Source organism: Colossoma macropomum, unplaced genomic scaffold (genome assembly GCF_904425465.1).
Source record: "Colossoma macropomum unplaced genomic scaffold, Colossoma_macropomum, whole genome shotgun sequence".
NCBI lineage: Eukaryota > Metazoa > Chordata > Actinopteri > Characiformes > Serrasalmidae > Colossoma > Colossoma macropomum.
This window is the reverse complement of record NW_023494805.1, coordinates 16,305,116-16,330,513: the sequence shown is the minus strand read 5'-3', so window position 1 is coordinate 16,330,513 and position 25,398 is coordinate 16,305,116. Positions and strand designations below refer to the sequence as shown.

Sequence of the window (25,398 nt, the reverse complement as noted above, 5' to 3'; positions counted from 1 at the left end):
AAAGTATACATTACATTATAAAAGCCTGTTTCTACCAAACCCCAGCTAACAGGAAATGTAAGCTACTCGTACAGTTAATGAGACAAAATACAGCCAAATTTATGTTAATTTCTTAAATATGTCACATGACAGTGTGGCATCACAATGCTAGTTAACAGTAAACTTTCTCATGCTGGTTGTAGTAAGTTAAGAGTAAGTAAAGAATTCACAAGTTTCTCACTATCAGTGAGGGAGACCATGTCCTGAGCTTTTGAGATGTTATGAATGTGATAATAAGCTATTTTGCAGCCTGTGCTTATATGATTTTTAAAGTTGAGCACATTCTCAAAAATGACTCTTTTTTTTGGCTTTCAGAGATGAGGAAATGTTCTTCCTCTGTGCTTCATTTCCAGTCAGAACTTTGTTTTGTTGTAAAATAAGTATTTGCCATCCATGTGTTAATATCACACGTAAAGTCAAACTGAAGGTTAATGTACATGTAATCATTAGGAGCCAGGGACAAGTACAGCTGGATATCATCTGCATACTGGTGGTAACCAATGTTGTACTTCTTAATTAAACCAGGAAGTAAATATAGGTTAAAAAGCAAAGGCCCCAAAATTGTTCCCTGTGGGACCCCACAAGTTACTGTATGATGTTTAGATGCCCAATTGCCCAATGTGACAAAGTAGTCTTGACGACTTCGTTATGATCTGAACACATCTAAGACATTGTTAGTGAGGTCCACCAAGTTTTGCATGCAGTGAGGTAGAATTTTGTGATCAACCATATCAACAGCAGCACTTAGATCCAGGAGAACCAGAACAGAGATTTTGCCCACATTTCTGTTAACTCTAAGATCACCTGATCAGCAGTTTGAAGACTGAAACCAACTGATTAAACAAGTGAAGTCAGGTGTGCTCCAGCTTGTTTTGAGTGAAACCCTGCAGACACACCAGCCCTTTGTGGATAAGATTGGACAGCCCTGTTCTAAGATCATTTAAGGCTTTAAACAGGGCCGTTTCAGTGCTGTGATGAGCCCTAAAGCCAGACCGAAATGTTTAATTACCATGATTTGTGTTAAGAAAATTGTTCAGCTGAATGGAACTACCTTTCCAATAACTTTGCCAAGAAAGGAAGGTTAAAATGTGTCTGTAGTTGTTCAGCAAAGGGGACTTTAGAATCCTGTTCTTGATCAGTGGCTTGACGACAGCTGTTTTGAGACTTTGTGGAACAATTTACAGTTTCAGTGATTGATTAACTATATTAAGAACATCAACAGATAATGAACTCAGTACCTGTTTAAACAAAGCTGGTAAAGGGTCCAGAGAGCAGGTTGTGGATTTAAGCTGTGAAGTGACTTTAGAGCATTGAAATCGATCATCTCAAAGGTGGACATTCTGCTTTTAGCATTGCTGTATGGTGACAGTGTAGCCAAACCAACACAGTGAGTATGAACAATGTTGTCTCTTATAGTATTCATTTTGGTGCCAAAGAATATTGCAAACTCATCAGTGGATATGCAGGTTAGGGTTAACCAAGAGAAGAAGTTTGTATTATCTTTGTAAACATCAATTTTAAGTGTGAGAAATGAACTTTCCTGGCATTTTTTTTTTTTACTGTTAAATCTTTTCAACTGCATTTTGTAAATATCCTGATGAACTGTCAGCTTTGTGTGTCTCCAGTGCCTCTCTGCTCTTCTGCAGTTTCTCTTTAGATTTTGAATGATAGGTGTATTTCTCCAGGGGGCTTTTCTGCCTGAAACAATCTTGGTTTTTAGTTTTTTAGTGGGGCAACAGGATCAATACATTTGGTAATTCTGTAATTAAATTGATTCACCAATGTATTACAGGATGAGAGAGTAAGAGGAGGAAGAGAATGCATGAGATCACTGAATGCTTCTGTATAATCAGTAGTTAAATAGCGCCTCATTATACTTCTCTTATTGCTTAATGTTTTGGTACATACTGACACACGAAAGAAGACACACTAGTGAACTAAGGTTACAAGATCAACTATTTCTGGTGTCTTACTGTCAAAGAGATACAAAATAATTCAATCTAGTGTATGTTTGTGTTTATGAGTGGGCTGGGCTGGGAGACATGCTGCAGAAGATTAAATGAATTCCATATCCTAATAAAATCGATGCTCATAGGATCTGTAAGTACGTCCATGTGAATATTAAATTATCCAGTAATCAAAACATAGTCCAAATCAGTTAAATCTCTAGAAAGCATTTCTCCCAGTTCATCTATAAAACCTGTGGTGGTAATTAACTAGCATGTTGGTGGTAATTAACTAGCTTGAGAACAGGGTGATCGCTTTCAAACAACATTGCCAGACATTTAAAAGTAGAACATGTCCCCAGTGAAATCTGCTTACAACAACAAAAAAAAAAATGCTGTGATAGAGATGCAACCCCACCCCACATCATCTCTCTAGGTAAACTGAAAAACTTAAAATGTAGGGGTCAGACTTCCTTCAGAACATAAACCCCATTTCTGTGAAGTCATGTCTCTGTCAGGAAAAGAAAGTGTAATGTTCAGTGAGTTGGGAAACAATGAAAGATTTTGACAAATGTGTTTAGCATGCTGACGACTACCACAGTTAGCACGGTGGAAACCATTAGGCCAGAAATGTACTCAATGCAAATATGCAAATGCAAAAGCTCAACCAACACATTGCAAACACACAGTCTTTCTGTACAAACTCACCATGCGTTCTTACGCTACCGCAGTGGTTAAACACCTCAGTACTGAAGGGGGCGATAGGGGACAAAGTAAATGGGATCTACTGTTATTCCAACAGCCTCAACAGCTAAACTTGTGGACGGTAGAGGAGTGTGAGCTGTTTTACTTGTTGTATCAGAATGCAGAGGTGATATATATCTGTACATAATTTTGATACACAACAACGCACGAAACCGTCTCTACATAGCTTGACGCGTCTGCATTCACATATGTATAACAGTAAGTCTTAGGCCAGAAACATACTCAACGCAAGAACACGAATGCAAATAACAACAACCAGCCAATGCTCAGCCAACACATTGCATGCTCTTCTGTACAAACTCACTGTGCGTTCTTACTTTACTGTGGCTGTTAGGGGGGTGATAGAGGACAGATCAGGGCAGGGCTGCCTTCAGCCCTGCAAAACATTTAATGGAAACAGTGGTGCGCTGAACACTCTCTTATGTTCTCTTAAGTGTTGCAACTATGGCAGCTGAAAAAGCCATTCTTGCTGTCCTTCTAGTGTATTATATTAAAAAATGTTACAATAAAATACTTACAACAAACTAACTTCTTCAGTTATTGCATACACCAAGCTGCAGCAGCCGTATTTGTAGAGGACATTTTTAGAATCCATTGTGCCTTTTTAATATGCCGGGGTTTATATACATATCACTGCTGATGGGGTAACACCTCTGACGCACCCATCAAATGAGATAAACCATACCTCAAAGCCCACTGCACACTGTTTCGTACCGTTTTGACGAAACCTGTCGTTTAACATGGAGGCCGTAACAAAATGCGCACATTGTTTTGAGATTGAATGTGCCCCTGGATCTATTGTTATGCAAACAGCCTCAACAGCTAAACATGGGCATTTTACCTGTACTGTTGGAATGAAGGCAATAATATATCAAATATGTTTAGATTTATGTAAATGAATCATTTTTGCGTGAGAATCAACTGCTTGTCTGCCATGGCAGTTGACAAAGAACGCAGGTGGTACAAGGCAGTTGGGCTTGGATGTCATTATAGCACCCCTTGCTGTAACATTAAGAATGCAGCTCACGTTTGCGTTATGTTATGAATTGCGTTCCACCTCAGACTCTTTGACTTTGCTGTATATCAACAAAAACACAACATGCACTCCACCATTACTCTACCATTCAAAAAACTGGGAGACATTTTTGAATGCAACTACATGCGAAACCGCGTAGCTCGAAGCATCTGCATTTGTGTTCTTGCGTGAAGTACGTTTCAGACCTTAGGACTGATTCACACATGCTACCTCGGACAGCAATAGTGTTGCACATTGCTTTGCAATGCACAAACACTAAGAACTAGAAAAGGGCATGTCCTGACAAAAATGCACAGTCTAAGCAAATCCCCAATGGTTGCTAGGGTGTATCCAGACAGTCACTACATCATAACAACATATGTAACTATTGTCTCTACTCATCAGATGTTTTTGCCCAAACTTGTGGAGTCCATACCAGCTTGAGTGCACGCTGTCAATAAAGCAAAAAAAGAGATGTAACAAATAATAAGACATTCTGAAATTCATAAATACTTCAAAGATTCTTCTTTTTCACTCAGGTTGCTGATAATATAATCTGTAATAGAAATGTTGTATACAATTACAAAGGAATGTAAATTAGATGCATTGTCAATAGCGGTCTCAGACTTTTTGACTTTGCTGTATATAAACAAACACACAACATGCACTCTACCATTACTGTTATACAAGTAAATGTGGAGAAAAAATATAACAAACGATCCCAAAACTACAGCAATTCCTAAGCAATTTAAATCAACATTAGAAATAAACAGCAGATAATATTTCATTTATTTATTTCCAGTGTGGGCGTTATTTACCCTGGAGCTGATGCTGATCTTCGGTTTGTTTATTATTATTAGTGTCTAGCTCAAAGAGCAACTGGTTTAGGTCTTTGAGGGATTCTTTTCATTGTAAACCTGAGTCACTTCACTCTCCCCTGTGCATTCTCTTCAATGATGCATTCTTGTCTCATCATTTTCCCTGTGCTCTAGCATCTGCAGCAAAAGAAAAAAAAACTCTCTATCCTGTGTGTCATCTTCAGAGTTCAGATATTCCACTGAGAATGATTTTCCAACTTGCCTGGCTCACTGTTATGTAATGCTACTTCCAGAGTCTACATGCTGTGTGGCACTGAAAAACCATTAAGGAAAATGGCCCCTTGATAAATCATCCTGTGGAGCTGTTAACCTCAAACGTTCATGAATGGAATTCATTTTGGAATATGAGACCTGATTACCTCACAGTTGCTGTCTTTGTGTGTTATGTGGTTTTGAAGCCAGTTTGGTGTCTCATTCTTGGCTTTCATTACTTCTGGGTTTGTGTACTTTAAAACTAGCCACCGGTTACAGAGACAACAGTGCAGCATTGTAGCTGATGAGGTAGACAAGGGAGCAGGACGCAAGTGCGGAGAAACAAACAAAGAGAATAAACTAGAGAAACACATTAAGAACATTCAAATAACCTAGAAAACTAAACAGAAGACAGGCAAAAATTACAAAATATAGAAGTAACATTGACAAGAAACCAGGAGTTCTTGCTTAGCCAGTTAACTATATGCTTTTTTATGCATTATGATTCAATCTGAGACTGATGGAGGTGGATCCCTCCAGCATGCTATGTTAATTTTGTGAACAAGAATAATATTTATAGCAGAGGAAGCACATCATACTACATAGATATTAAGAAAAAAAAGCAGATATTACATAAATAAGCACTAACACGGTGGCAGTGGTGACAGCGTTGCTTTTTACCATTACAAATGCTTTGCTTTTGAACATTTCAACATTTTACATAGATTTCTAGATAGATAACTTTACAGAAGATGGAAAAAACCTACTTTATTTTTAAAGTTTCAATTTTGGGCTGTTTCTTTTGATCTATTCATCATAGAATTTACACACAATGTAAAGGACAGTAGGTTTTTTCAAATTATGTCAAAAACTGACATGACAAAAATGGAGATATAAGGTTTTGTATGGTTCCTGACAACAGCGATATACTGTGAATCACAAACAAGAAACACCTGGCAACTATTACTGGGTGGGTTACAGATAAAACACAGGTGAATAGAATAATAAGAGGGCTATTAGCTGTTTTATTTATTCCTGAAAATGCTAAATAGGGTTTGCCTTATGTAGCAGAATAGTAACAGCAAAAAAAAACAAAGGTCAGAAAATTGGTGCTGCTGATTTTGTTCTTCATGTACACCAATTAAATTATGCTGTAAATTCATCAGTCAAACAAAAAAGAAAATTAGAGTTAACAGCTACTCTGAATTCAATTTTAACAGAAGCCACAATGACTAAGAGGACATCAGATGCAAAAGGTCTTTGTCATGGATTAGAACAGTCATACCTTCAGATTCTTTTCACTTTTTCAACGTAGCACAGCAAAAGCTAATTCTCTGAAAATTGTGCATTCCATGTTAAACATTACATATATGTGGCCACACGCATCAGTTGAATTCTGTATTAACGGGCAATGTTATTAAAACCATTGTGTTGTTTATGGAATAATCTTTGACTGCTATTTTGCTTGGTCATCATAACAAAACTGTTCAAATCTACATTGTTAAATTATCATTATTAATAATTTATAATAATATAAAATTATTATTAATAATATATTTTATTATTTATTGAACATTAATGTAGTTCATCATATTGTACATTTATTGTAGGTGCTTTATAACAGCAATAAGTCATAAGAGGCCGTTTGTAATGGTGATTTTACCTTAAAAAGGCTGAAATTGGCAGTTAAAAGGCAACTGAAACCTGTTGAATTATGCAGCATTTTTTGGTTATCTGAACAAAGAATTTAAAAATATGGTTTAAAATGTTTATATTTGGTTAGTCCGTCTTAGTACTAGAAACACAAAAAATACTTTTTTGCAATTTAACTTGTGACACAGCTGTGCTGAAATAGGAGCCCAGAAAATGTTTAGTGGCACTGTGTGCTAGAAAGAGTCCCAGACATTTAGTGAAATTTTAAGGTAACTATGTTCTATATTGTTTACATAACTGAGATGCAGTGCTAAAAAATGAGTTAGGAGAACTTTTAACTAAGAAACACACACACACATACACACACACATATGTGTATATATATATATATATATATATATATATATATATATATAACAGACTGTGCAAGTTGCTCATGGAACATATATGACACATGTTTATTTGATATTTGAATCACTAATTAGCACTCTGAATGAGTCATGTTGTTTGCCTTGAATAGAATCCAGACTGCCTAAGGACAGATTAGGACATTATTTCCTGAGACACCACAGTTAAAGATAACCCTGGAATACTGTCCAACGCACAATGTGCTTCCCCGGATATACCACACTGGAAATTTATGCCATGTTTATGCCATGTTCTGGAAATTTCTGCAGTTCCCGTGCGCATTATTTTGGCCCACGATCCAGTTAGATCACCAGGGAACTCATCTTCCCAGAAAATCTGAACGGGATCAATTAGGTATGCAGAAAGACAGACTTTATTGTACAAGGACACAAACATCGGGAAGTAAGCTGGGAGTTTCCTAACAGTCATCTGTTCATGACAGGAAAACAAGAACGAAAGTAAAAAAAAAACTAGGAAACAGCTTTTGGGTTTTACTTGACAATTGTTTAGTAAGCTGTTTTATTTCACTCAAGGCCACAAATTTGGTCTTACTGTAGGCTTTCTCACATCATTAACAGTCCTTGAATTTCAGAGTTTCTTCATATCTTGAGCACTTGCATCTGCTTTGTTGTTTGTGGTTTATATTTCATCATGAGTGTTTATCTTCTGGAAAAATCATGACCAACAGGGCTTAGAATATGAGTCCCAATGTTGATAATTACCCTTTTAGTTTGGATGATTAGAGTAAGAAAAATTTCAGCTTGAAATGAAAATGCTTTGATGATGAAGGATATTGTGAAAGCTACTGGAATGAGCTGAGGAAATTCCTGAATGATGCCTGAATGTGGCTTTAGGAAGAACCACTTTAGGGGCTTGAAACTTGAAAGGTGAAGGCACCACACTGTCTAAATCCTGAAGTGGACAAGAAGACATGAAGAATGGCTCACTGAAAATTTAGGTTTATGCAGTACTCCACTTACCCCAAACATAGCCGATGTCCATTACTTGTTGGCTACATGAGGTTTGTAGCTCCAGTGCCAAACTAAACAAGCTTCAGACACTAAACATGTCCTGGTCAATCAACTGTGTTTGGTGTAGAAGGAAAATTGTTTAAAGTATATTTTTCAATAAAGCATCCCTTAAGTGTGCAACTTTTTCAAAAGTGCTCTACTTTTTTTGCTGAATCAGACTAAAACAAGCTTTGTCACTTTGCCACTGGATTGATGCCAGAAGTCATAATATACATAAGGAATTCTTACATATTATTCCTATGTTGGCCTGGTTCACCAGACTGACAACAGCCATAAGAAAAATTCATAAGCACAAATGTAAAGTACAAAGTACAAAGATGATTGTGTTATAAGACCTCTCTGACACTTAGCTGTGCTCCAAGAAAAGCTTTAGTCCCCCCCCTGCCCCATTTCTGCTTATGAAGTTTCTTTGTGTTTATGTACCAATTTTTTTCCAACCTCTCCTTATTAATTAGAATTAAGTAAGCTGTTTTTGTATCTGTACCTTTAAGACTGATATGTGTAAATAACCTCTGTTCTGATAGGCCCTGCATTGTGCCTCATTCAGAAAGCAGTCCAGACAGAAACAAACTTCTAAACTGTTTTTGCAGCATAATTTTCATGTATAGACTGTTAGAACTGGGGAGAGAAAGGAATGTTTTGAAACTTTAGCTACATTAAACTTTTTTCAGTTAAAAGAAGGAAGGAAAATTCAGTTTTCCACAATATGGGCCCTTTAAAATAGGCAAAAGATGAGTTAAAATTGGAAAATAAGCAGAACCCCCCACAATTCAGAAATTAAAAAACCAAATCAACCAATACAATACATTTCTTTTAAGGAATGTTGAATGCTCCAAGATCGCAAGAACTGTTTGTATTTTATCATTTATACAAAAAAGTTACATAATTTCATTGTCTAAATTTCTGTATTTTCTTGTTTAATGAAAATTTAAATATTTGTTATGTCCATCATCTCACTTAATCATAATCATAATCATAATTAAATTGTCTAGCATCATTTCTACATGTTTCTGCAGAACTGTAGAACGCGCATTATTATTCTAGTACTGAGAGTGTCTCGCCTTAAAACGTTTCTCAAACAGTCGAAACAAAATGATTCTCCCCTGTTAAAAATAATATATCTTTCAATAATAAATGTTAACTGAGCTTGGTTTTATTCATTTTTGATAAGTGATGACATAAAATGAATAAATTAAATTGTGTGGAAGGGGACTCCGATTTTTGGGCCTTGCTGTAACAGTCTTACTTGAATAGATGTTAGGGAGAGTAGTGAAGTGAGAGTTGCTTACATATATGAAAAGAATTAGAACCATGAGCTAGTTTTCATTTTACATGTCTGTGGGTTTTTAGATATGTGAGGTTACTCAGTGTGAGTATGAGTAAGTGTGTGTGTGTCCACAAACTCAACATTTCAACATCAGAGATGTAGGCTGCTGACTTCACTGTCATTTGCAGGCATTTGGGCCAGGGGGGAATGCTGAGCATTTAGCACACTGAGCACGTTTGGTCCACACTGTCGACTGTGGGATCCAGTGATAGGAAAGAAAAGACGTAAGAGTCTAACAGTGCTGTGACAGTGTTGAAATCCAGCCATGACGCTGGGAAGTTTGATTAATCTGTTAGTTATGTTGATATCAAAATCAATCCAGGCTTAACTCACACTGTAAGAGGTGACGTGCTTTTGTCAGGTTTCAATGCACCCTGTGAACTCTTTTTCTTCATGAGTAGTATCAGGTGGAACTACCCTTATTGCCATCATTTTTCATCACTAGCGGTGGGTAGAGTAGCTTTAACTTATACTTAAGTAAAAACACTGTTTCTCACTGACAGAATGACTGCAGTAAAAGCACCTTTCCAAAAAAACAATTTAAGCAAAAGTACAAAGGGGACAAGTCATCAGGTCAACAAAACTACTTAAGTATTGAATAATTTGTGAAATATCCAGAATTATCCAGAACATTTTTTTAAAAAACTGCTCAACCTTAAAAATGTATTTCTTATGTTAACAAGCAATTTAACTCATTTTATTCACCTCAGATAAGCACTTTAAATGAAACAATGCAAGGCAACTATTGGTTTAGATAAACAATAGCAGTTAGGCTTGTTAGGATCTGTTCTTCTCTTTTTGATGCACTTTTGATGTAAAATAAAATGCTAAACCTCACCAGTCAGACAGAGTCATATAGCAGTATGGATAATGTCACAAATTGAAAAAAGGAGTTAGTAATGTTAATGACTAAAACATATCCAAATGTAGATTACTTTTCTCACAAGTAGGCCTTTACTTAATCAACATGTACTCATACAATACATCTGACTGAGTAAAGGAAACTAGTTACTCCCCACCTCTATTAATCACAAATGTCTTGATTTCCTCAAGACTTTGACTCATTTCTGTTTCTATATATTTGCTCTCCATAGACTGCTTTGCTACTAAGATTGTCCTACCTAGACCAAGCCATTTAATTCATTCATTCATCCATTCATTCATTCATTCTGTGTGATTAATTTAGTCTCTCTTTTTCCCCGTTCACTTCATTTCAGATATTACCCCAATTGAAGATAAATGGCCCCTCTAGATAACTCCTCTGGAATGAGACCCTCCCCGCAGTTCCAACACTAAAAGCCAATGTCACATGACAACTCAGTGGTGCTGCAGTTCACAGGTTTGTGACACAGCATGTACACATTAGCCCGATTCACAACAAACACTGTGTCCTACAACCAGGATTGAAGAGCATGTTCGTTCTTTCTTCACATTGTGGCATTTCTGAAATCATCCGATCTAAAGCCATGAACAGGCAGAAAGTGGATAGCTGCAAGTGTGGAGGAGGCTAACAGCATCTTTTCACCAAAGGAAGACAAATACAGCCTTGTCTGGCCATTAGCATATAGGCTCAGTACAGAAGTGCTCATGCTCAAAGCAGTCAGACTGCCAGCCACCACACTTTGGCTTGAGGGTGGCAAATCATCACATGCCTGGTCTATGATTGGTGGGATAGTTTGAGTGTAGCCTGGTAAGCTCACTAACGGCAGCCCAGATTCTTAAAGGGAACTCTGACAGTTTAAACATGCAAGCCCCAATTTGGTGTACATGTTCAATACTATTAAAATTTGCATAAACCAGGCAAAATATTTATTATTAAAAATAAACAAAATCCCTCTGAGTTATCATTTTTCTATGCAGCATCAAATGGTTGCTCTTCCATCAAGTAGGAACAGCGAGCTAAATATCTAATTTAAATAAAATTATATCATTCAGCCTTTCCAACTTTAGCTAACGCATGTCATTACCCAAGAGAAAAACATTTTGGTCGTATTTTCAGTAGAACTGCGCCCAGTGCAACCATATGACATCATCACAGTGTGAAAATGGGGACCTACTAATAGAGGGATTTTGCCTATTTGTCATTTTTTTTACAATAAACAAAACATTTCTATTTGTTTTTTCCATCGTATTCTGATAGTATTGGACATGTACACTAATATATAGCATATAAGTCTTAACATTTAGGGTTCTCTTTAAATATGAAGCTTCTTAAATGGTCTTTGGCTTGGACATATGGATTCTAGGAAAAACCTTTAATTAGTATTGAACCTTTAGAGTTAAACGCAAAGGTTCTTAAAAATGTTTAAAAATTGTTAAATGTTCTTCACTCTTACACATCTATCTAACTGTGACAGTGCTGGCAACAGTTTCACATTCACACATCAGTGTTAGTGTGAAAATGCCCTAATTTTCTGAAACTCTAACAAGTTCACAGCCTCCCAAGCAGACGGAAAAAATCAGTTAGATGTTTGAAGCATCTGGTGATGATTTGGCATTAATCACAAAGTAGATTACACTATCTGAGTGTGACAATGCTGGCAACATGAGGCACTCATTCACTGCTCAATATCCAAACTCATTTTCTGTAGATGCTAATCAGCTTTGATGGAGACATGATGTGGAAGTGATCTTGGTCTTTGAGGTTTTAGCTTCAGTCATTGTGTGCACCATGAATCAGTGAATACCTTGACAGAAAACTGAACTTAAAATGGTAAGTCACCAAATTTCTGTTTCAAATCACAAGCCTGGAAGAAGTCAAGAAAGTTTCCCACATGCAGGAAAGTGACTGCATTCAGAAACCATGCAGCCTTCAACCGAGTTACTCAAACTCCAAGGGGGAGGGCAACAGCACTGCATAGTTCAGTGCTTGCCCTGTTACTAGGCTTGTCACAATCAAGTTTTACAAGATGATTAATTACCATATAAAAGTGCAATTAACAATTGTATTGTCTTTTTTTGTTTAGCATATATAACTATTACAGTACAAGCCTGAACTGGCCAAATTTGCTGATTAGCTATCTTCCTTCCTAGCTGTCAACAGTAGCTCCCAACTGAATAAAGACAGCTCAAGTAAACAAACATTACTCACTGCATTTTCTGCTTTCTTTAAATTAGCATGTATTAGTCTCAAACCAACTGATGAAAGCAAACCAAATTAACATGTGTGAACGTTGTGAAAGCAGTGAGCTGAAATAATTGTGGTCAGGCAATTAGGTAATGATGATGACAGGCCTGATATCACTGATTTACTCAATATGCAACTATTACAGTACAACCCTGAACTGGCCATATTGGCTGATTAGCTATCTCGCTTCCTAGCTGTCGATATTAGTTCCCAACTGAAGAAAGACAGCTCAAGTAAACAAACATCAGATATTCACTGCGTTTTCTGCTTTCTTTTATTTACATGTATTTGCTTCGAACCAACTGATGAAAATACACTAAATTCACATGTGTGAACATGTGAAAGTGAGCTGAAATAATTGTGGTCAGGCGATTATGTAATAATGGTGACAGGCCTGCCTGATATCACTGATTCACTCAGCTTTAACAGTTGAATCAGAGATAAAGCTGGGACATGTTGTAGCCTTCTTTAAGCACCTTTAAATAACATAGCATGTTTAAGAGAACTAGCTAACAACAATGTGCCATGGAGCAAATAAAGCTACAACAGAGCACAACTGCAATGTATCTTACATTTGAAAGCATATCAGAGTGCTGTTAAGTCTTCTCACTGCACCGGCTCTGCATTTCTACATACTTCAGTAGTTAAGATGTTCACAAAGTCATTCTGAGCTGTTTGATGTAAAATGCACCTTACTGAGCCAGAATTGTTCACAGTGGTGGTGATAGAAACCAGATGTTTGCAGAGTTTAATGCCTCTAAAAGCTCCCTCACATACAGTTATAACATGAAATGGTTATGAATACTTTTAGAAGAAGGTTTTAGCCTAAAATGTATTTTTTCTTGAATAAATTTAGGTGGGAAGGTACAGGCCAGGTGCTGTGAGGCAAAACAGTTCCTAGAGAAGACTTGAATGTATCACTATTTTACCATTATCAATATTACATATAAAAACTCAGAAGACACAAGTAGGTATAGGTTCATTGGTCATATGGCTTTATATGCATATCGTGACCCCTGGTTACTACCACCACACTGTACAGAAATCTGTAGGTGTCTCTGCAATTAATCACTTCACATCAAACCATGCCATAATGATTTGTGTACATCTCAATGACTGAACTGTGCAGAAATGTTGAAATATTGGTGGAATTCACCGTCAAGTCTTCTACAGCTGTCCACAGCAGCTACCTGCTCCTCTTCAGGAACTCCTTACATTTTCCAGCATGATTTTACTCTTTTAATCACTGTTATTTAGCAAGGAGACCACTGAGCATCTGGTAGTAGTAGTGTTTTAATATTTAAGACCAAATGTTTTCTCATTTATTATTTGATAAACCTATGGTTATCATATGGTTGACATTTCATTCTGAATGCCATGACTGTCTGCAGTTACAGCTTTGGAGCTCTCACAAGTTACTGTCGGCCCCTGCGTGGTGGGATTGGTAATTCCAATTGCTGATATATATATATATATATATATATATATATATATATATATATATATATATATATGAATGTTCTTACATCCCAATTTTCCCTTTCTCCATTTTCCAAGTTTCTGCAAATTATTAGAATATTTGAGCTTTGCAACATTCATACCAGTTACAGTGCGCAGAGTGGTGAGGGCAGAGCTGCTTTATGAGGAGCCTGGCCTGTTTCCCCCAGCTATATCAAAAACCTGACTGCAAAACGCCAGAGGGCGCCCACGAGCAAGTCCACAATGAATGTAGGTGAAAGAAGCTAAATGGCTAAAAATTAAAAGTTTCTAATCACGTTACTTTAATTTTAGAAAGTAGAAGGATGTATTTCACTAAAATGCAAAGAAAGCTTACCTGCGTGTTTTCTTTTTTCTACAGCAAACGGCTTTTGGGGAGCAGGACGCTAGCTTTACTGCTACCGAGTGCTGACTGGTTGGCGAGCGGAGCAGCCCATTGGCTGTTCGCGCTAAACTGACGTCATGAACGTACATGAGGCACTGTTTTAAACTCCTATAAGTGAAGTTCAAAAGGTCTTAAAATACAACAGCGGTGTGAAAATGTATTCTTTGGTATTAAAAATGTTTAAACTATGTACAAACTATAACTTTACTCAGGTGCTCAATCTTAACCCATTCATTGTGGACTAGCTCGGGAGCGCCCTCTAGCGTCCTCTGGTGAGGGTCTAAACAGTTCACTGGGCGCAGTTCACTGGAGGGTTTGTCTGTTATGGTCATGGCCGTCAGTTACCGTATGCTGCCACCGTGTGGTTGAAGTGACAGAGGAACAAGGCGAGTTCACGGCAGAAACTTCGGCTTAATAAACAGACTCGACTGCCTGTCACTCCTGTGAGGACTGTATTATACAGAATCATACTGAAGTGTTTCAGCTCCTACTTAAGAACTATATTAGCCGTAGCTCATCACTGTAGTCAGAGGCGGATACATGAGCTTAAAAAGACTTTAGATAGTGTTTTTATTTTTGAACGTTTATCACCAACTAAATCTAAAGCGCACACTCTGTAATAACTGCCGCAGTCGTCCTTTCAGCCGTTGGACTGGCTGAGTAATCTAACATTACCGCTATCTGACTTCCTCTGAGTACCAAGTCTACTGAGAGCCGTCATTTCCCAACTCTACAGTCAGCAGAATGTCTTCAGTATCAGTCGGAGTTCACATCACGTTTCAGTGAGTCTGAGTTTCAGTGCATTGACCCCGGCTCTCCATCTCAACGCTGCACAGATCGATCGCCTTCGGTTCACTTGGATTAACCTGTCTCATTTCTTATGTAAGCAAGAGGAGTGCAACGTGCGTTCATGACGTCACCGTTTCAGGCCAAAGACCACCCGGCGCCGTGGCTTAGTTGGTTAAAGCGCCTGTCTAGTAAACAGGAGATCCTGGGTTCGAATCCCAGCGGTGCCTTTTCGTTACACTGTCGTAATGTGACGAAATTAAAACCAGCTATTGGTCACCTGTCGACTAACGCCAGTCTAAGACTCAAGGACACTGATAGCATATGAACACTACACTCATTTCTCTTAAACCCAGTAAACAGTAACTGTAGAATTTCCCAATAAACAGATCATTGCGTTTATTGTTTAATACAGGGAATAGACAGTTACAACAGCACCTTTGCTGAGTTTTATTACTTTTTTAAAAAAATGCAAATGAGCACCACACAGAGAAATAAAACCTCTTTACACCTAGACTGCAGGACAGGACTTGGCGTAAAACTGAGGTAATTCCAGATGATATTTGTAAGTCAACTAGTAGATCATGATAAATGGTTGTCTAAATCAGCTTATAGAAAACAGTTAAAGTGCTTAGCACCCTCGTTTATAAAACAGGAGACATTCTGAGGGAAACTGGGGGTGTTTCTTTTAATATGCTGGGAAATTAAGAGCACTTATTGCATAATCTAACCTATATGATTGAGATCAATAACTTGTAAACTGTGCTTGACGCCATATGCCAAAATAAAGCAATTGCCTTGCTGTGTTATTGTCAGTAAGAGAGTCTAGTAAAATGCCATGTTAATATAATTACATATGTTTAAGTTGTGGTTTGGGCAACTGCTGGCCTTGCAGATTCTGCACCATCCAATCTGTTTCATTGAGGACAGTGAAGTTGTGCGTTTTGTAGTTGAGCATATCCCGGGCACGGAACACCTTGTTGGACTCATACAGGTTGCTCCAGTAGCGGGGAAGGGGCTCGAACCCACCCAATTGGGCTAGATGGTCATTATAAGCCCACTGCTCAGAGTCCAGCTTCAGGATGTGGCGGGTTGCGATCCCGCGAGCTCGACGGGCTGCCATGTCCAACTCGATATCCTTTTCCATTTCCTCACGTGACGGGAGGGGAAACGAACCCTCCAGCACGGAGATGATAAACTGAGACTGAGAGGGGACAAAATAAGAAAGGAGAAGTGAGAAGAGCAGCAAGAGGGCAAACACATCGAGACAGATAAGCAAAAGCCAAAAAGATTGTATGAGTACAGTAAAATTAACGGAAAAAATGATCATCTTTACACCACTAAGCTGACAGAGTAACAGAAATATATATATATTTTTTAAAAGTTGCTGCTTAATAAAGACATCAGCATTTCCTCTTCCTCAAAAACGAGAAACATCAGGAAACCACATAGATTCGGCCAGACAAAGTAAGTTTCACTGCTAGGTCTACTAAATGCTATGCACCAAACAGTGGTTGCTACAATCTTGTTTAGCTAGAATGAACAATAAACTGTTTAATTTATGCAGCAGCTAATGTGCAAAAGAGCACTTCTGGTCAGCAATCGGGGATTCAAATGACATAAATTATGTCAGTTGTCAAGCAGTAATTATGTGTACAGGATTTAAAACCACATTAAAACCACAAATACCACAGAACTAAATTGTGGAAATTTCTTTAGTTAAAAAAATCATAATAATAAATCATAATAATTTTGATACATTTCCCTGAATTTAGTCAAAGAACCAAAAGCCTGTTGGGCTCAAAACACACTTATATTAGAAGCCAAGGCAAGTGCTGCAGATGTTACGGACACACACAGAGATTAGGTTGAAAAACGCAGGGGCGCTCCTATAAAGGAAGCATGTAGCCAAACTATGGATTTATAATTCACACATTGTGAGAGCACTCAGTTTTACCATGTGACTCACCTGAACGTGGAAGTGAGGGAAAGGGGCATATGGCTCTGCAGATGCCCACTATGAAAAGTGATGGGTAGGCAGGTGGCATCAGAAACTTGTAGAGCGGAAAGACCAGGTGATCCTTCACTTGCACCCCCACTTGTTTATCCAGGAAAGGGAAGGTAAAGTTGTAGCCTGTACAGAACAGAAACACTTCTGGCATCGCCTGCTTTCCATCCTCAAACTCCAGAGTGCCATCATCCAGCACTTTGGCTACTGGAGGAGCCTGCTCCACGCCTGGGGGGAGGGGGCAAGTCAGGGGCCGCTGGCCATGACTTAGAATCACCTGGTTGAAGAACATACAGTTAGCTGACCTATTTGTGTGCCACCTACAAATGTGTTCTTTCATAGAAACTGTTGCTAGGTTGGACAAGCTTTACAGAACAATGGCAAAAATCCAATTCAGCTTAAAGAGAAATTATAGCCCACAGCTCAATTTTTGTCCAAATGCAGATATTTAGTGTATGTTCCTAAGTTTAAATGATATTTAGTTTGCATCCATGTGAAAAGGTCATTCAGCAACATAGTCCAGCTTGGTATTGTAGCATTTAAAACTGAAAACTGACAATATGTAGCTAATCTACAAACTGATCTAAATTCATGAGGCTGAATGGGATTCTTTCGCAATATTTGCTCAACTTTAAAACAGTTGCTAAAGAAAATATTAATGAGTGGGGCATGGATAGATCAAGTGTATACTATAATTTAGTTTTTTTATCATTATGGTCATTAATGCACTTTTTTCTAGTTTTCCAATTTTCATAAAACATTATGAGAAATAAAAAACAAGACATGTGAAACACCATGGACCGCACAGTCATACACGGCTTGGTACAGTACTATGGAAGAGATGTACAAGTGAAAACACCTTAGCATTGACACTAGACAGCTCCATAGCGATGTCTAGTCCGGAAAGACCAGCCCCCAACAGCACCACTGACTTCCCCTCAAAGGGCTCTGCGCTGCGATAATCATGACTGTGCATCAGCATTCCTACACAAAAGAAACATAATAGTGTTGGTCACCAAAAATGTACGTTTTAACTTACCTTCCCAAAATGTATAAATTTACATATGTATAAATATGTATCCAACAACAGACATAATAAAGCAAAACTAACAGATTCTTAAGTTTCCTTTTTCAAGTTTAATATTTTTGAGAGATTCTCTGCCCAGAACAGTTATTCACTGTGAAGAAACAGGATCTGTCAGACAACGGTGTAACTGAAATATAAATCAGCTTCTGCTTTTTTGGGGCTGTTGTGACATGTTTTCCTCAGAGGAATGCCACATTTTAGGCTCTTGCCTAGACACATCCAAGTGGGGTTGGAAGGTACACTCCATTCTGGGTTAATCATTACATGATCACATTGATCAGAGGCCAATTAATCTGAGATAAGATAAGACTTTATGGCTAGAAGTTCTAATAATGAAGGTTTCGATTAGAATTTTAGTTGGCCAGTGAGCTATGTATAATGGCACTCATAGTTACATCCAGTCTAATCCTATACCATGTCACAAAGGCTGATAGAAAAAAATAAATTAATGCTGATATAGCAAGTTCTAACTGAAAAGATAACTGTTTTCTATAAACTTCATATGTTCATATTACATAACACTACAGTGTACTGCAGGTACACATACCTTTGAACTTCTCCAATCCAGGTATGGTAGGGATGTAAGGGTCATAGAAATGTCTATGAGTCAAAATCATCAAAAAAGAAGAGGCACTTCAGTGTCACTATAGTTTGCTACCATTGTAGCTATGTCAAATTAGTACTGAGTCAATGTATTTTTGTTGGGCTTGTTCACCCTTGACATCTTTACTTGTGAGAGACAGTTCTTGTTGCATTCTTAAACAACATATTTGCACCTACCTAATGACCTAATGGTCATTTTATAGACTACAGAAACTAAATGTACACAAACTTATGGCCATTTTATCAACTACAAGTATTGACAGTAGCCCATCTTTTGCCACCCAACTTATTAGCCCCCTCTACCATGTCCAGCAATGGAAAGAGACCACCATACACACATGAAAACTCACGATCAGTAAAAAAGGTGACCGGTCCAGAAACCAAACCTCTGTAGCGGAGTCTGGTAGCATTGCTCCTACGACAAATTTCATTTAAAGTCATTTAAGTTCTTGTGCACTTTGAGACTAAATTACAGGTGGAAACTGCTGTGGAATTATTTAGTTTATTGAGTTTGACAACTACGCAAATGCAAGCGATGTCCAAATATTGTACTGTTTTCTAGGCATTTTGATTTATTTGTTAAAAATCTGTTGCTGAAATCTCCTTTTCAGGCTGCAGATCTATTATAAATAAATTCTTAAACCGAACATAAGCCCTATTCGAGCGGGATTAGAATTACCCGAATGTGCTGTTATTTGAGCGATTGCCAACAAGCTTTGTGACTTCAATCCAGTACAAATCTGCCACATCCATAGTTTGTACAATTCCGCTAAGTAATAATTCCAGAGCAAATTACGTTGCCAAACTCAGAGCTCCTCTTAATCCACTTTACTAGCCTAAGGCAACTCCATATACCAGAAAGAGGCACATTAGTTTGTGTTGTTACTCATCGGAAGCATGCTGCCTGTCTCATGATGCTGACGTAAATGTCCACACAATGATGTTTCGATTCTATTTGGGGTAATTTGGGGAAATCACAGAGATTCTTTATCTCCTATGATTCAGCCAGTCAAATCACGCACATATTACAATTACCGGACCTCCTCTGGTAACACTAATCCAGCTCAAATAGGGCTATAGTTTTCTATGGGCTCCACAAGGCGCATAGTGCTTAGACCCCAATGGGTGTCATTTACAATATTGACAGTTGTTTTGCTCCAATAGATGTTATGCCAGTCCACAGAAATAAATGTGTTCTACATGAATTTCACACAGAAAATAAATCAGCTGAATGGATGGAATGGTTGTATTGGTTGCTAACGATGATAATTTACACTAAACATTTTTTGCACACTATTGGAGCAACAAGTCCGAAAATGAAACCAACGTCACCGCTCACAAAACATGGCTCTGTTTGTTGAATACCAATCATCTGGCTCAATTCCTACTTTATTGTTGGCACAGTTGGCAGAGTGTCAGATAGCGTCAGCAGTGGTGTTCTAACAATCTGTCCTACCCATCACTCATTCCTTCTGCACATACGCATATAATCACTACTGCATCGTAACTTGATATTTTGGACGTTTCGTTGTTGTTGATGTTAATTTACTCTTACTTAAAGTCTACTGTACAGACTCAGTACAGGCTATCTATGCTAATAGCATTCTTTGATAAGGTGATTCAGACTATCAAAATATCCTACCTATGGTTTTATGTAAGGAGCTACCTACACACATTCACTAAGGTAGAACATTTTGGCAAGGTAGGACCTGACCTGGTTTTGTCAAAGCTGACCTCAGCAAGTACTTGTAGGATAGCCTCTGGCCCGACTCTAAACTAAACATACATGAAAGAAAGATGACTTAAGTGGAAGCAGCTTGCAGCAAGCCACAATTTCTAGCCAGGTAAAGTTAAATTATAACTAACTGCATTTATTATATACATTTAGTAATTATAACAACTTTATTTACCGAAGGTCTGTTAATATGTTAATACAGACCAGATATTATTTGAGTGGTGGACCATTTTCAGTAAAGAAGTGATGCTGACATGGTAGTGGCATGTTGGTAAAGTTAGTGCGTGTTGTGAGGGTGTTAGTACATCAGGTACATAAGCAGTGTTGGTGAAACTTTATAAAAAAAAATCAATTGTGCACAGACGGGCTACAATCAGTAAATGTAAACTTAAAAAATGCATATATATATTTGTAAGAGTATGTGATAAAGAGGCCAATGAGTGTACACGTACCTAATAAACTGGCAACTCAGTATATTGCATCACTCTTTTTGAGAACCTTAAAACTGATAAGTTAACCTTTGCTCTACAACTATACATCTGTTTGCACATCTGACACCTGAAAGCACTGCCTCCAAAAACAAAGCCCAAAACCCCTATGTAAAATCTGTGAAGAAGACGGTGAAATATCTCTTCTCCTATAGTGTGAATCACTGCGTATTTTACTATAAATCCTTCTGTGTATTCTGACACATGGCTCTTATTCAATTTTAAGCTTACACATTAAAAAAGGCAGTACATACCCATTACACACCATAACAGCATCAAAGCGTTCCTTGATGGATTTGCTCTGGTCTACACCATCGGTCGTGGTGACATCCCAAGCCAAACCTTTCCAACCACCCTTCTCTTTTATTGGGTTCACTGCATCCACCATGGTGCCAAACTGAAAGAGGTTCAAGAAGATCCGTGTACATGTTTACACTCATTGTACAAATGCTACATAATATACACTGTTATGTATTAAAAATATTCCCACACTCCTCCAGCAAGTTTACAGATTACAATTACAGATTATTTTAGAAAAAGTAGTCATAATTTCCCACCTCTATTTACCCACAGTCTTAGAACAAGCTACAGCAATGATAATGTGGATGACAGTACAATTGCACACCTTGCTTGCAAGACATGAAGAATTGTTGGACAGATGAGGAGCAATTAAATTCATAATTGATCTTATGAAATACATTTACACTCCCTTGAACTTCATCTTCATTTTTCTTAGAAGCACATGCTGCAGAGAATGGCTCACATGGATACACGAACTGACTGTGCTGAAGCCGTACCTGTATGTGGTCCCAGAGGCGGAAGTGGTCACAGTATTGTTCAAGGTATTTCCGCACCTCTGTGTGATGGACAAATGAAGGAAGATGCTTCGCAAAGGGGAAGTCAGGGAATGACATCACCTCTTTGGGAATATTGGTTCTGTCATATGAGAAGAATCTTTTAAGACATTAACCACAACATAATCAAGTCATTTTGCCACTGTCAACCAGTTTTCATATTATTGGGACTTTCCTCCTTAACATGTGGGGTTATAATTTGGTTATTACTAGCGCTAGGTATTGAAATTCGATACTTTTGTGAAATGTACCAAATTGCTTCGGTACGAAAGAGTACTGAAAAACATAAATACTACACCAAACATTATCAAATTTTGATACGTAATTTGTCAGTCTTATCATTGTCAGTCAGCCAGTAAGCATGCATTCAAAATCTTGACTGGTGAGTGTCTGTCTAAATTACATTACTTAAGCATGTTATTTACGCAACCCAGGAGAATAAGCGGCTTAGAAGATGTGTGTGTGTGTGTGTTTGTGTGTGTATGTTATTTACGCTATTGATTGCAATAAACAACTTTTCTGTACTGAAAAGAAAGTATCAAAAAAGGATTGCTCAGGAATTGTTATTAATGGCTGTGAAGTATTTAGTAACTACTATAAAATAATACATATGAAGGTCTGGACCAGCAACAGGTCCTTAATACAAGGAATATAGCAATGCACAAATTTTACTTCATTTAAATGTGTAAATGATTTCCAAATGAAAAAAACTGCAAAAATAATCCAATTGTGTCTTTCAGCTTACCTACTTTGCATTCATGTGGAACTGAAGTAAGTACACATTTGAATCAAGTACAATCAATGTTTCACATTTTTCAATGCACCAGTGGGACAGACACTTTACCGGAGATCTCTGTACATGCTACTGTGGATGGGCAGCCCATTGTCGTAGTGTCCCACCCGTTCCTCGTACACCCAGGTGCCCCCTACACACTTGGTGAGCTCGTACACCACTGGAGGGGCGAAAAGGTCCTGCCGTGCAAGGAGGTGGCGTGCAGCACACAGACCCGCCGCTCCGGCCCCAATCACAGCAACCCGCAGCTTGCCAAGCCCAGACATCCTCAACCTGCTAATAACAAGAGAACAACATGGACGTGCATAGACCTGCAGGAGATCATAAAAAATACACTGGAGCACATAGAAATTTACTTAAAAACTTAAAAAGTGATGCACTAAATTCAGACCTGTACATCTTTTCTACATGAATCAAATACATAACATTCACAAGATGTAGTCTTTCAATTTACATATTTTTGGCTGTATTTGTGGTAATGTAAGATATTTAATGGGTCATTCTAGCACTAAGGTAGAGAATACTATAAAGCAATGAAAAGGAGCTCAAAATAGGAATAAACCACAAAATTGATGTCTTTGTATGGATGTTTCAAAGAAAGATTGACTCTGAGAAGTCTCCTTCTATATTTATGATTCATTTGGCTAAATTTTGCTCTTCGCCTGTTGCAAAAAAGATCAGTAGCACCACTGATAAGGCATTAAGTGCTTTTAGAATTGAAATAAATTAACAATATTCATGTAATATTTGTTACTTTCTATGTATGATGTGACCTTGGATCATCTGAAGTGGAAGTGGACTGCATTTTAGAAAAGCTCAGATTTTAGTCATTTTCTCAACAGCATTACAGTCAGTGGTGTTACAACTTTAGTGAAGTTGAACAATATAACAGGCTATGTTTTTCATTTGAATTAGATATCAACATCCATACATTATTTGGTAGAATGGCCCATATTCATGAAGAAATGATGCACATGTTCGCACTGTAGTAAACTCAATGTGTCACTTGTTTCAGTGTATGTGAGTGGATGAGCGCATGTTTGCAGCTACAGTTATCACTCTTAAGTATTTGTACGTGCAGTTAAGCATTGATAAGGTATCTGTGCACTGGCTATCATTCACCTGCACAGATTTGACACGCAGCACAAGGGAGCAAACTATAGTGCAGTTTGGTCTCATTGTGTGGACGCTGGCTATTAAAATTCTTAAAAGGCCTTAATCCGTTGCCCATGGAGAAGCACTTTCCAGTAATCCAGTCTTTGCACAGACCCTCAGATCTGCACAAACACAGTTCCCAAGTAATACTAGGGATTAAAGAGTCTGTGTTCACTTGAACGCGCCTGGTCAGATGTAAAGTCAGCAGTGAGGTCCGCATCGTGGCTGTGCATTAAAAATAGGCCACTGCCGGTTTCAGCTCAGTGAAGCCTTTACTGTACTTGTTTTGCTCCAACTGCCAAATCGACCCGAGCAGACTTAACGGTACAGCAACGAAAATAGCAGTTAGTGCTAACTTTTAAGCTCATAATTTGAGCTGTTTACAAAAGCCTTTCCTGACACTGAACGTGACTCACACGCGCAGTTTTTCTACTTACTTCAGTGCTGATCAGTGAGAGCGCCGGCAGATACAGTCCAACACGAAGGCGACCCTGAGAGCTGCGCAGAGAGAAAAACACTCCGCCGCCCGGCCGTTTATATTTCAGGGTTTGGCCTCCATCCAAAGGGACCAATGGCTAAGGCTAATTAACCCTTTGGTGACCCCCTTTGTATATTTATTCAGTAGTTCAGGTTTAACTCCAGTGCCAATTCAAATAATCATCGATTTACTAAGTGAACGTCTCTAAACTTGCCCATATTTAGCTTTTCTGTTGTTTGTGCTATCAGCGTATTAAGTGTGAAAGCTGAAAACGAAAGATAAGCAAATTTGTGTCTGCACTCAAAGTAGTCAAACAGCGACACCGACAGGTGGAGGCGAGAAATTACAAGAACTCCGAAAATGGTAATCAGGAAAAACTCACGTAAATAAAAGTTAATTAATTTGTTACCTTTGATGTTTTACCTTCTCTGTTTTGTTTGTGTAGAAATGGAAGAGTTTGATGCCACATATACGCTGTATATACATTTGTAATCATTTTGGATACAATGAGTTTTTGAAAATAATAACAGCTGAGGCATAATAGAAAACACATTTTTATTTGTCTAATAAAGCTGGTGCTCATCAGAAAACAGCACTGGTTTATCTCGTATGTGTAAAACCCGCTCCCAGAAACGCACATCGTGAAAAAGAAATCTGAAAGTGTCAACAGTGCGTTTTGGAACAAAACCGCTCATTTCTCTCCTCCAGTTCTCACTCAGCAGATCAGGCTTGTCACTCGTCCATCCGGGTCCTTCCACAGCCTACGGTACCATTAGTTTAATCATTATTAAACTACTCTCCATATTTATTTTCATTTGTTTTTCTCTGACTTTTAGTATCTTGCCGTTCCTCATCCTTCTCCACTTCACGCAGACATCCGGCCCTTGCAGTCTTGCACAAAAAAGGGACTTAAATATAGATGAAGGTTTTGTAGTGACGTTAATGAACTCGTGCTGAGTGTTTTCCGGTGGGCTCCTGTTCCTCGACCCTGGCGCTGGTGTTGTAAGATGAGGCCACGCTGTGCTTTTCTCACTCAGACGTTTATGCGGTTAAAAACAAGGCGCGTCGCTGCGAGCAGGGTTCGAACCTGCGCGGGGAGACCCCATTGGATTTCAAGTCCAACGCCTTAACCACTCGGCCATCGCAGC

The 25,398-nt window shown here is 38.2% G+C and overlaps 1 protein-coding gene, 1 long non-coding RNA gene and 2 other non-coding genes across 4 annotated transcripts; 2 read left to right on the top strand and 2 right to left on the bottom strand.

The window, feature by feature from the left end:
- Positions 1 to 1,302: 1,302 nt before the first annotated feature.
- On the top strand, positions 1,303 to 21,925 carry LOC118825450. Its single transcript, XR_005008660.1, has 3 exons — positions 1,303 to 1,426; positions 10,472 to 10,593; positions 21,707 to 21,925. It is a non-coding gene; the product is annotated as an uncharacterized LOC118825450 (long non-coding RNA).
- trnat-agu lies at positions 15,206 to 15,279 on the top strand. The gene has a single exon. It is a non-coding gene; the product is annotated as a tRNA-Thr (tRNA).
- Positions 15,424 to 24,336, bottom strand: zgc:77439 (uncharacterized protein LOC378987 homolog). Its single transcript, XM_036596041.1, is given in 9 exon segments — positions 15,424 to 16,253; positions 17,019 to 17,042; positions 17,044 to 17,334; positions 17,917 to 18,041; positions 18,692 to 18,744; positions 21,225 to 21,367; positions 21,768 to 21,906; positions 22,669 to 22,893; positions 24,210 to 24,336. Coding segments are annotated over 8 exon segments (1,344 nt in total). The 5' UTR covers positions 22,884 to 22,893; positions 24,210 to 24,336; the 3' UTR covers positions 15,424 to 15,899.
- A 980-nt stretch (positions 24,337 to 25,316) lies between these two features.
- Positions 25,317 to 25,398, bottom strand: trnas-uga. Its single transcript has one exon. It is a non-coding gene; the product is annotated as a tRNA-Ser (tRNA).